General features: G+C 40.4%; 2 protein-coding genes and 1 pseudogene across 2 annotated transcripts; 2 read left to right on the top strand and 1 right to left on the bottom strand.

Annotated features, from left to right (window-relative positions):
- Window positions 1-2,823: 2,823 nt before the first annotated feature.
- Window positions 2,824-5,255, bottom strand: LOC131347036 (cyclin-A1-like). Its single transcript, XM_058380873.1, has 9 exons — window positions 5,141-5,255; window positions 4,862-5,022; window positions 4,569-4,776; window positions 4,374-4,492; window positions 4,069-4,292; window positions 3,781-3,985; window positions 3,590-3,703; window positions 3,284-3,417; window positions 2,824-3,138 (listed from the first exon to the last, which is right to left on the bottom strand). The coding sequence occupies exons 2-9, from the start codon at window positions 5,003-5,005 to the stop codon at window positions 3,087-3,089; spliced, it is 1,200 nt and encodes a 399-aa protein (XP_058236856.1). The 5' UTR covers window positions 5,006-5,022; window positions 5,141-5,255; the 3' UTR covers window positions 2,824-3,086.
- Window positions 5,256-5,786: 531 nt separating this feature from the next.
- Window positions 5,787-9,900, top strand: LOC131346514 (nicotinamide N-methyltransferase-like). Its single transcript, XM_058379971.1, has 4 exons — window positions 5,787-6,134; window positions 6,380-6,587; window positions 7,159-9,578; window positions 9,760-9,900. The coding sequence occupies exons 1-3, from the start codon at window positions 5,966-5,968 to the stop codon at window positions 7,583-7,585; spliced, it is 804 nt and encodes a 267-aa protein (XP_058235954.1). The 5' UTR covers window positions 5,787-5,965; the 3' UTR covers window positions 7,586-9,578; window positions 9,760-9,900.
- On the top strand, window positions 9,197-11,184 carry LOC131346421 (nicotinamide N-methyltransferase-like; annotated as a pseudogene).
- The last annotated feature ends 203 nt before the right edge of the window (window positions 11,185-11,387 follow it).

Genomic DNA, 11,387 nt, shown 5'->3' with positions numbered 1-11,387 from the left:
GTCTTTATTTCCAGCTTTTATATTCCAGGAGAAATACCATTATTTAGTAGCAGTTGTTTAGGAATGGTGTTATTTCATAGGCAGATTTTATATGGAGTATGTTGTGAGGGGGTAGGAAATAAATAGACATACATAGTATTTGCTCATGTGTATATACAGTGCTGCTTGAAAGTTTGTGAGCCCTAACCCTAGACATGGTCATTGTTTTTGTGTAAGCAGACTTGATGGATGCAAACAAACATAAGAGATATAAAAGATGTTGTCATTATTTATTCAACAAAAACTGAAAGTTTGACTTGTGTAGAAGTATGTGAACCTTTTTATTTAGTAGCTGGTGGCACCTCCTTTTGTTGCCATTACTTCACCCAGACTTCTTCTGAAACCACTGACCAGTCTCGCATCTTCCTTTGGGGATTTTTGCCCACTCCTTCTTGCAGAACTCAGCCAGTAGACAGAGATTAGAGGGACATCTGGCATGTACCGCCCACTTCAGGTCAAGCCACAACATTTCGATTGGATTGAGGTCCAGACTTTGACTTTGACTAGAGTACAAATCTTTTTTTTTAAAGCCATTTCTTGGAGGGTTTGCTGGAATGCTTTGGGTCCCTTGTCTTGTTGAATCGCCCATTTTCAGCCCAGCTTCTGCTGCCTGACTGATGGCTCATCAAAAATTTGTTGATAGACCTGAGAATTCAAGTTTCTCTGGATAATATGGAGTCATCCGGGCCCGGAGGCAGAAAAGCACATTTCACATTTCCACCAGCATCCTTCACTGTTAGGATGTTTTTTTTATTATGACCAAATAATGTTGTTTCAATGAAACTGAAACCTGACTACAACACTCCATTTCATCTCTATGCCACCGAGGACAAGGGCACGGCTGTGGGAGTCTTGGCCCAAGAGCATGGTGGTGTTTATGGTCCTGTAGCATATCTGTCTAAATGTCTCAGTCCTGGTCCAAGGTATGCCTGCATGTTTGCATTTAGCTGCTATCCCTGCTCTACTGGTCTCAGATGCTGAAAGAGTTCTCCTTTGACACCCACTTACACTACATGCACCTCATCAGGTAGTCGCTATTGCTGATGACATTTAGACACAATACATGACTGCACAGCATCGTCTAGGCGATGAAACATCCTCTATGCCACACAAAATTTCACTGTCGAACCTGGCCCAAAATAGCCCAGCTATCCTATTACCTGATGGCTGTTTGGAGCACAATTGTCTGACACAGATTTCAGAATCATCTCCTCTGCACATAGATCTGTTGGAGGGTGGGGCACACATATTTGTAGATGTTTCGTGTTTATAATATGATAATACCACCTTATGTGGATACTCAGTTTGTTCTTTGCCTAATGTGAAGCTCACTCTATTTCTTTTTTCTCAGCTCAAGCTTCTTGCTTTAGCAAGGAGATGTAGTCTGTATAAATATCAGGTAGTAGCTATTAGCTAACTCTCCAGCTGATGAAGTAGCAAAATGGGCAGCCAAAGAGGGCATGTCCTCACCTTTTGTGCACAAAACAACCACAGTATTTTCTGTTTACACACATTTTAACTCCACTGGATATACATTTTCCCTAAACACAGGCTTTGAAACAGGAAGTTTTTTGTTTTGATCTTACCCTGTTTACCTTCAGACAAGGACGGACTGATTCGCTGTCCTTAAGGCTGCAATACACTCCCCTGCTCTGTTTTTGCCATATCTTGTGCGAGGGTTGATGAATATCAACATACAATTTTGTTTTCTAAATAGCACTAAAAATGCCAAATTGCTACCTAATGCGTGTTAGATTTGTGCTAGAGCTAACATTCAGGTATAGTAGAATGACATGTTACACTCAAGCACTAACTGAAAAATTGAACATTATGCATGATAATGTCTCTGCCTCTCTCCCTCTACTCATAGAGCAGCTGACTACTGTTTTTCTCCCAGGTCATCCTGTACTAGTAAAAATCATCACTCCTAACCTTAACCAGGTTCTTCAGAGAAAGGAGAAAACTCTGCAATCAAGCAGCCCTTAGGAGGCCTCATCTCACATTTTTATATACACAAATAGGACAGGACCACCCTCTGGCCCACAGGCATGCACGGCCTTAAGGGTGACTGTTGAGTGAAGTTGGGGCTGTGGGATGGCCCAGTGAGCAGTGAGACTGTCTTTTATGCTTTTTAGTATATGGGACCTGTACACAGATCCCATTAGGACCTAAAGGGGCATTGATATATTTGAATATACCCTCCATAAAGACATGGATGAGTGAGTTTGGTGTGGATGAACTTGACTGGCCTGCACCTCAACCCGATAGAACATCTTTAGAATGAATAAGAGCAGAGACTGAGAGCCAGACCTTCTCATCCAACATCAGTGCCTGACCTCACAAATGCACTTCTAGAGGAATGGTCAAAAATTCCCCATAGAACACACTCCTAAACCTTGTGGAAAGCCTTCCCAGAAGAGTTAAAGCTGTCACGCTGTCACGCTGTCACACACACACACACAAAATGACTTGGGTTACCCGACATCAATGGCTTAAAAGGTCAAATAATAGCCACTTAGCATGCAAGTATCAGGTTTAAAGCAAGCAAGCAACTGAACAAGACCGACTTAGTGTATTGTGTCAAAGCCCAACCAAGCCTTCTTAAATAGAAGTCACATTCATCACCTCTCATCCCATTAGGAATTCATACAAGTCATTTATAGAATTAGACTAAAACCCTCAAGTGCAACCAAAAAAAAAAAAAAAAAAAAAAAAAAGAGATCTATAAAAACACAGGTATGGCAACTTGTTTCATTTATTGAATAAAAAAAAAGCAGCCTGTGATTCTGCATGACCAGTGGTAAAGGATACAGACAAATAATACCCAAATCCAGGAATCTAGGCCCATGACCAGCTACACACCTTAACTAGAGGCAACAAGTTGCAGCATTTAATTACTGACTTAAGTCACTTTATGGACTGTGATAAAAAAACAAAACAAAAAAAAAAAACATTAAAATCAATAAGTTTAAAAAGAAGCTTAACAGCTCATGAAGTATGTACAAGTGGATAAATAAGCGCTGCAGTTTCATGGTCTTCACCGGACATCAGTGCAGTGGCAAAGTCTCAACTGGTTCAATCAGGGATACGCTGCAGTACCTGAAGATTAAAAAGGCATACTTCATATTGCTAGAATGCTCCAGGTAAAAAGATTCATCACAGGTGCAAAACAAGCATCAGAACAAGGCGAGATTTGCATCATGACGAAATTAGTCAGAGTTGCTTAAGGACAGTCTTTACTCACTTCGTGCTCCTGTACTTCTCACAGATGGCCTGTTGGAGCCGACTGTTTGCAGTCAAGTGGAGCTGATGGAACTGAATCAGACACGGTGTGATCTCTGCTAGAGTGTAGCCAGTAAAGGCATACAGAGAATCAGGCTGCCAGAGAAGCAATATTAGGGAATAAATCAGACAAGGGCACAGATCCATGAGACAATCCCCCACAACACATCAGTTTAGGCTTCATAAATCAATCTCTGCAGTAACCCAGACAGCAATTTATCAGCAATTGCAGTTAAGAATAGAAAGACAAGTGGGAACAAAACCTCACCCATAGGGTTCTGTTAACTGTGTAGTTTGCCAAACAGTAAGCTGAAGCAGCAATCATTGACGGAAGATAATGCAGAAAGGGGTCCACTTCAAGTAAGCTCAGTTCTGAAACAAACTAAACCAGAAGGAGGTGAGGAACGAACCAAGGGCTAAACTTAACGTGTTACTAAAAAGGTACTTTAATGGTTTTACCAAAGCAAGATTTGCAGTTTTAGCACAGATGGCTTCCTCCAAAATATACAGCGTCAAAAACTGGTGACTTGTTGGTGCAGTCATGTCAAAGGACAGCACTCTGAGCATAAGGTGCTCCATACGCAGGAGCTGCTTTTTAGTATAGGTGTCATCAGTGACGTAGATAAATTCATCCACATCTGGAGGATCGAGCTCTTCATATTTCCTACAGAACAGAAACAAATTTAACATTTCATGCTTTATTATTTGAAATAAATTCCTTTCCACAACTCCCACACTGCTACTTACGCAGCCAAAAGAATTGCAGCGGTCCCAACAAGTTGCAGTTTCCCTCTGAGAACGGACATGCAGGAGAGGAAGCGGTCCAGGTAATTCACAGCAAGATAGACAGTTTCTGAACATAGCCTGTATTCCTCAGAAACATCAACCAACCAGTCAACAAGGATGACCCTCATGCTGTTGGTGATGTCTGGCTGCTTGTTCATGTAACCAGGCTTTGGCCTATATCTCAACTGAAAAACTTTCCAAGTCAAGAAAGCAGAGAGGAGAAAACCTCTAGAGCTTAATAGCAAATATGAACAGGAGTTACTGACCTCACTCTCTCTCAGGTGTTGATGGATGTCATCTGCATACTCGGCAACAGACGAGATCTCCTCAGAGGTGACAGGTTCTTCCTCTGGCAGAGACTGCATAGATGAATCCAAACTTGATCCTGCAATAGACATGCAGTTGAATGTGCATGCTCTACATTGAATCTGCCTCATTTTTGCAGAGAAACCAGAACTTACCTGATGTAAAGTCATTAACAGCAGACAAAACCTGAATCTCTGAAGGATGAAGAGAAACACCCATCTGGTTTCCAGTGGGTTTAGCAGCTTGCCCCACATCTGGGTGTTCCATCCAGGCACCAAAGGCAGAAGAGGACCAGTGAGACACGGCATCATTTTCATGGGCAGGCACATTGGGCAGTGCTGATCCATGTTTAGCTGGAATGCCCTTAAGAGGAACAGGACAGAACTAAACCCACTTATTCCAGAACATTAAAAAGGTATGGATGAGGAAAAGCAGAGCTGTTTTTTACCTGGTTACTTCTGCTATGGTGATCATTTTCTGTCAAAACACCCAACACAACTCTTTGGCCAGGCTTTAGGCGAGGACCATCCACCCTTCCCTGAGCAGAGATGTTCCCCTGGCTAGAGATTGGAGCATGGCCACTGGAGCTCATTTTCCCAAAATAAAAATCTGTACAAATACCAAGTCAAGAAGCCACTTTGTTTTAATTAGACCTTTAAAGACAAAAGAGTAGAGCATATAGCAGGCAATATATCACTAAACCGATTCTAACCCACAGTAAACAAACCTGAGATTCCTAGCTCAGGTGCAAACCAAACAGACGATTAAAACACTCTTCTCACAATAGCCACTGCTTTCCAATCACTTTATATTTGCAGGTTGTCACTGAGGTCAGTCTCTCGACCAATAACAGCACATCTTTAAACAGAGAACCTCGTGAAGTTATTTAAGTGCTTGCTAATTTGTAAGGTGCTGCTGATTAAGACGGAGGAACCTGAGTAGTTAAATGACAGTCACGTGGCAACGTAACCATGGAGATATCACTTCCGCATTTAGCTCTAGTTGATGCTAGTAGTAGCAGCTAAGTCCAAGACTTAGTATAAAATAAATAGATTTTCTATGTTCAATGCGATTTTTTTTTTAAAAATTGCCGTTAAAAGTGTCCTTTACAGAAAAAAACAACAACAAGAGGTAGTAGGCTACGTGGTCATATTTATTTTCTTATCGTGTTATTATGTACATGTGCACTTCACCGGGTTATGCCTTACAGCTGCAAATGTTAAAGTAAAAATAAAAATAAAAGTGTTTTATTAATTTCATCTTATCATTTTTGTACAGCACAGTGGTCAGTTGTTGTTTTATTATGATATATAAATTAACTGAACTAAAACTGGGCGTTACCAGACCAGCTGTTATCACAAGCTCTAGGGAGTGATCGGGTTAAATGAGGTCTACCTCCCACATCATATATCATAAAGATATCAAAGGGGTTCCGCACGTGCTTGCGATTCAGTGAATCTGAATCATTCTAAAGAGTCATTTGAAAACGAACGATTCATCCTCGATTTATTTCTTCTCCTTTACTACTTACCGGAACATTTACTAAATAAAGATGGCCGAGAGCTCTCATTTCACCGAGGCGGAATATTATCAGAAGAGTTTTGACTCGAGAGCCAATTTATTCTCTCGAGAGAATTTTTATTCTCGTCCAGAAGGACACTCAGACGAGAACAATTATGTTTCTTTTATTTTAGGTTGCTTAAGCAGGATTTTTTCGACTGGTAAGTAAGTTGAGAAACTGCAGCCATGAGTCATAACGTTTCCAAAAAGAAAATATATTGTGATTTTTAACAAGAGAATATTATAACACATATCATATTAAATATTTACAGTATTTAAGAGAGTATTTGCACATAGAGTTTTATTACATTTGAGATGTCATCAGTCGCGTCATGCATTACATCTAATATCACAAGTTCTCCTGTTTTTATCACTTGGACTTGTGTCTCGCGCACACATCGCTCAGGCGAGTATAAAGGACGTAAGCTGATCGAAGTGGGAAGCGGACCGGCCATTCACACCGTCATCAGCGCGTGCCAGCACTACCACGAGCTCGTGCTGTCGGATTTTGTAGACGGGAATCGAGAAGAAATCAAGAAATGGATAAACAACGAGGAAGGGTGCTTTGACTGGAAGCCCATCATTGAATATGTGTGTGAACTGGATGGGAAAAGGTGAGAAAAATGAAACTAAATGAACAAAGAAGTAATAATGATGATTAATGATTATATATCACAGTGCATATATTAGTTCAGATGTTTTACATGAGTTTTTGGCATTGGTGTGCCAAGATCTTAGATTATTTTACACTCTATGACCAAAGGTCACCTCCATATGCACTCATCCCATTCCAGATACAGAGTAATGTTAGGTGAAGAAGCATGAAGCCTTTCATCCCAAAGGTGTTCAGTGAGTTTGAGGACAGGGCTCTGTGCAGGTTACTCGAGATTCAAAGACTTCATGAATGTCTTCATGCACAGGGGTTCTGTCATGCTGGAACAGGCTTTTTAGTTCCAGTGATGGGAAATTGTATTGCTACAGCATACAGAGATATCCTATTCAATTGTAGGTCAACAGTTTTGGGAAGGCCCTCCTAATGTCATGGGTAAAAGGATCAAGTCTAGGATTTTATTTATAAGGCCCTAAATAACAATAAAATGCTTTGTGAGTGTATTCTAATAATAATAAAATAAGAGAAAGATTATGCTGGCCACAGATTTAACCACTTCTACTCTGTTCCTCCAGCTCATCTGATGTGGAAGTGAAACTGAGACAGAGGATAAAACAAGTGCTGAAATGTAATGTCCTCCTAGAAAACCCTTTCCATCCGGAGAGCATGGAGCCTGCAGATTGTGTTATAACGTCTCTCTGTCTTGAGGTGGCGTGTAAAGACATGCAATTGTACACAGATGCGCTCTGTGGAGTTACAAAGCTGCTTCGTCCAGGTGGAGTTCTGGTGATGGTTGGGGTTTTAGGAGAGACCTTTTACTGTGTTGATGAAATCCGCTTTTCCTGCCTCCGGCTGAGCAAAGAAAATATCAAAGATGTTGTCAGCAAGCTAGGCTTCACTGTGCAGGAATTCAACATTTTTTCAGCACAAGATCAGGAGACGAAGAAAGTTTCTGATTCTGAAGCTTTCTTCGTTCTTGTTGCTTTGAAGACAAAAGGCTAACTGGTGATATGCTATATTGAAAGTAGATTGCAAATCCCAAAAGTGCATTAAAAGTAATGATACTTAATGATGTTATGGTGTTTCACATGCAGGTTTTGTTGAAATTGCTGCTTAGTGATTACTTGTGCAAGCAAACATTTTAACTTGTAGCTTTGTTGACAATGACTGAAAAAAGATATCATCAGTTAATTCATTCATTTTTAGTAACCACTTTATCCTTGTCAGGGTTGTGACAGATCCAGGGCATGAGGTGTGAACACACAATGCCAACACAGGGCACTTTATGCACACATGCCAAAAAGCCAAGCTTAGATTGAATATATCAGATGCTTAAAATCTATCAATACATAGACTATGAAACCTGACAATGAGGTTTGAACAACATTTTATATCAAAGGGTCTCAATGATGGTATAATAAGAATGATGTGGGACAAACTATTACACACACACACACACACATTTAAAGACAGACATACATTATGTTGCCAAACGTTTTGGTATATCTGCCTTTACATGCACATGAATATAATATAGAGTTGGCCTGTCCTTTGCCGCTATAACAGCTTCAACTCTTCTGGGAAGGCTTTCCACAAGATTTAGGAGTGTGTTTTTGGGAATTTTTGACCATTCCTCTAGAAGTGCATTTGTGAGTTGATGTTGGATAAGAAGGTCTGGCTCACAGTCTCTGCTCTAATTCATTCCAAAGATGTTCTATCAGGTTGAGGTCAGGACTCTGTGCAGGCCAGTCAAGTTCCTCCACACCAAACTCACTCATCCATGTCTTTATGGACCTTGCTTTGTGCACTGGTGTACAGTCATGCTGGAACAGGAAGGGGTCGTCCCCAAACTGTTCCCACAAAGTTGGGAGCATGAAATTGTCCAAAATGTCTTGGTATGCTGAAGCATTAAGAGTTCCTTTCACTGGAACTAATGGGCCAAGCCCAACCCCTGAAAAACAACATCTGAGTTCAATGATTTGGAGGGGTGTCCCAAAACGTTTTTTTGGTAATATAATGAAGCTGCATTCATGATTTCTAATGCCTTGATACTGTATGGAGCTGCACTGGCTTCATCCTAAAATTCAACTGAATACCGAACACGTTAAATAGTAAGTCAGTGACAAAAAAACAAAAGCAAACTACAGATCTGTCATCTGTCCTTTTTGAACTTTGTACTTTGACTGAGCAGTGTGTGTTTATTCTGTTTAACTTTAACTTTATACTCCAATGGCAAAAACGGATGAAAGAGAAAATAAACCTTGTTCACATTCATTACCCTGGTGGACTGCCTTTGCATGTGCTTTGGAGGAGCATTTGGAGTCAGGCATGCTGAAAAATATCTCCCCAAATGCAGGTGTAATATAATCACATGACAGAACTGTCACATGACTAGTATGCATGAATCTCCAGTCTGGGCTACACCGAAATCAGCACCAGCCTCACATCAACATCCTATTCTTTTGTACACTGTCTTGTGCTTTCTATTAAGATGTTTCTTTCACTTTTTGTGCACAGAACCATTAGGTCTCTGTTTTAAAAAGAAAAAACACTTTAGATGATTTTGGGAACACAGCATTGTTTTCCGCACGCGCCGCTATTAAATAATCGGTGATGAAAGTCAACAAACGCGACGCACCTACGCACACCACGCCCCGTCGACGTATTTACGTAACGGACGTAATCGATTACTTTGACGCGTCGTTTCATCCCCGGCACTGTCCGGTCACTGTACATCATAAAGATATCAAAGGGGAAACACTTGGGTATCGCACGTGCTTGCGGATCGGTCAATCTGAACCAACGATTTATTTCTTCTCCTTTATTACTAGTTACCGGCACTTTTACTAAATAAAGATGGTGGAGAGCTGTCTTTTCACCGAGGCGGAACATTAAGCCTACATGAATGATTTTTATTCTTGTCCAGAAGGACACTCAGATGAGAAGGACTATCTTACTTTTGTTTTAGGATGCTTAAGCAAGACTTTTTCGACTGGTAAGTAAGTTGAGAAACTGCAGCCATGAGTCACTAAACTATTTTGAGTATTTCTAAACAAGAGAATATTAATAACATGCACAATATTTAAAAGAGTATTTAGACATAGAGTTTCATTGCATTAGTGACTGGTGTCATGTTTACGTCTAGTATTTACAAGTTTTCCTGTACGTCCTTTAAGGCGAGTATAAAGGACGTAAGCTGATCGAAGTGGGAAGCGGACCGACCGTTCACACCGTCATCAGCGCGTGCCAGCATTACGACGAGCTCGTGCTGTCGGATTTTGTAGACGGGAATCGAGAAGAAATGGATAAACAACGAGGAAGGGTGCTTTGACTGGAAGCCCATCATTGAATATGTGTGTGAACTGGATGGGAAAAGGTGAGAAAAATGAACGTGAAACTAAATGAACAAAAAGTAATAATGCACTGATTATATATCACAGTGCATATATTAGTTCAAATGTTTCTCAAAAGCACAGGAACATATCATTCAAAATGTATTACTTGAAAAAAAGGTCACAATTGTATTGGTGTGCCAAGATCATAGATGATTTTACACTCTTTGACAAAAGGTCATCTCCATATGCACTCATCCCATTCCAGATACAGAGTAATGTTAGGTGAAGAGGAGCTATCCATGTTCAAGTTCATCCTAAATGTGTTCAGTGAGGTTGAGAACAGGGCTCTGTGCAGGTTACTCGAGATCTTCTACTCCTGACCTGCCAAACTTTCATGAATGTCTTCACGCATAGGGGCTCTGTCGTGCTGGAACAGGCTTTTTAGTTCCAGTGAAGGGAAATTGTATCGCTATATTGTGTCAACAGTTAAAGGAAGGCCCTCCTAACGTCATCAGTAAAAGGAAGTAGAACCTCCTTCAATTCTAGGTTTTAATTTATCAGGGCCTAAATTACAATTGTGTGGTCTTCATCCGCTTCTATAAACCACAACATATGTGTTATATGTTGCCCCCCCCCCAAAAAAAAGCAAGAGAATAAATATAAGTACATAATAATGTGTTCCTAATAAAATGCTTAATAATAATAAAATAAGAGAAAGATTATGCTGGCCACAGATTTAACCATTTCTACTCTGTTCCTCCAGCTCATCTGATGTGGAAGTGAAACTGAGACAGAAGATAAAACAAGTGCTGAAATGTAATGTCCTCCTAGAAAACCCTTTCCATCTGAAGAGCATTGAGCCTGCAGATTGTGTTATAACGTCTCTGTGTCTTGAGGCGGCGTGTAAAGACATGCAATCGTACACAGATGCGCTCTGTGGAGTTACAAAGCTGCTTCGTCCAGGTGGAGTTCTGGTGATGATTGGGGTTTTAGGAGAGTCCTTCTACTTCGTTGATGAAATCCACTTTTCCTGCCTCAATTTGAGCGAAGAAAATATTGAAGATGTTGTCAGCAAGCTAGGCTTCACTGTGCAGGAACTCGCCATCTCTCCGGCAGAAGAGCAGGAGAACAAAGTTTCCAATTATGATGCTTTCTTCATTCTTGTTGCTCTGAAGTCTAACGTCTAACGACAATTTAGAGATGTGACAAAAAGCTAGCTGGTTATAATATACTGTATTGTCAACATGGAGACTGTAAATAAAATCATTTGGCAAAATGAACCCCTTAATTGTGTTTTAGCTTTAATGTTAGATCAAATATCGAGATTTCTGGTAAATTTAGCTAGCTAACTTTAGACACAATCTGATTAACAGCAAATAACTTACTAGCTAATTATTTCTATTTTTAACCTGAAAGATAGATCATCTTAAACCAGCTCTTATACCAGCTTCAACCAGCTCAAAGGCATG

Source organism: Hemibagrus wyckioides, linkage group LG26, assembly GCF_019097595.1.
Source record: "Hemibagrus wyckioides isolate EC202008001 linkage group LG26, SWU_Hwy_1.0, whole genome shotgun sequence".
Classification (NCBI taxonomy): domain Eukaryota; kingdom Metazoa; phylum Chordata; class Actinopteri; order Siluriformes; family Bagridae; genus Hemibagrus; species Hemibagrus wyckioides.
The sequence above is the reverse complement of the archived record's forward strand: the minus strand, read 5'-3'. Positions and strand labels throughout refer to the sequence as shown.

Bases quoted from the DNA above. Each gene is read 5' to 3' on its own strand.
- LOC131347036 (XM_058380873.1), bottom strand. From the start codon at position 5,005: ATGAGCTCCAGTGGCCATGCTCCAATCTCTAGCCAGGGGAACATCTCT. The intron at 4,293-4,373 runs GTCAGTAACTCC...AAAGTTTTTCAG, and splicing joins AACACCTGAGAGAGAGTGAG to TTGAGATATAGGCCAAAGCC. The intron at 3,986-4,068 runs GTAAGTAGCAGT...TCTGTTCTGTAG, and splicing joins GCTGCAATTCTTTTGGCTGC to GAAATATGAAGAGCTCGATC.
- LOC131346514 (XM_058379971.1), top strand. From the start codon at position 5,966: ATGGCCGAGAGCTCTCATTTCACCGAGGCGGAATATTATCAGAAGAGT. The intron at 6,135-6,379 runs GTAAGTAAGTTG...CACATCGCTCAG, and splicing joins AAGCAGGATTTTTTCGACTG to GCGAGTATAAAGGACGTAAG. The intron at 6,588-7,158 runs GTGAGAAAAATG...CTGTTCCTCCAG, and splicing joins TGTGAACTGGATGGGAAAAG to CTCATCTGATGTGGAAGTGA.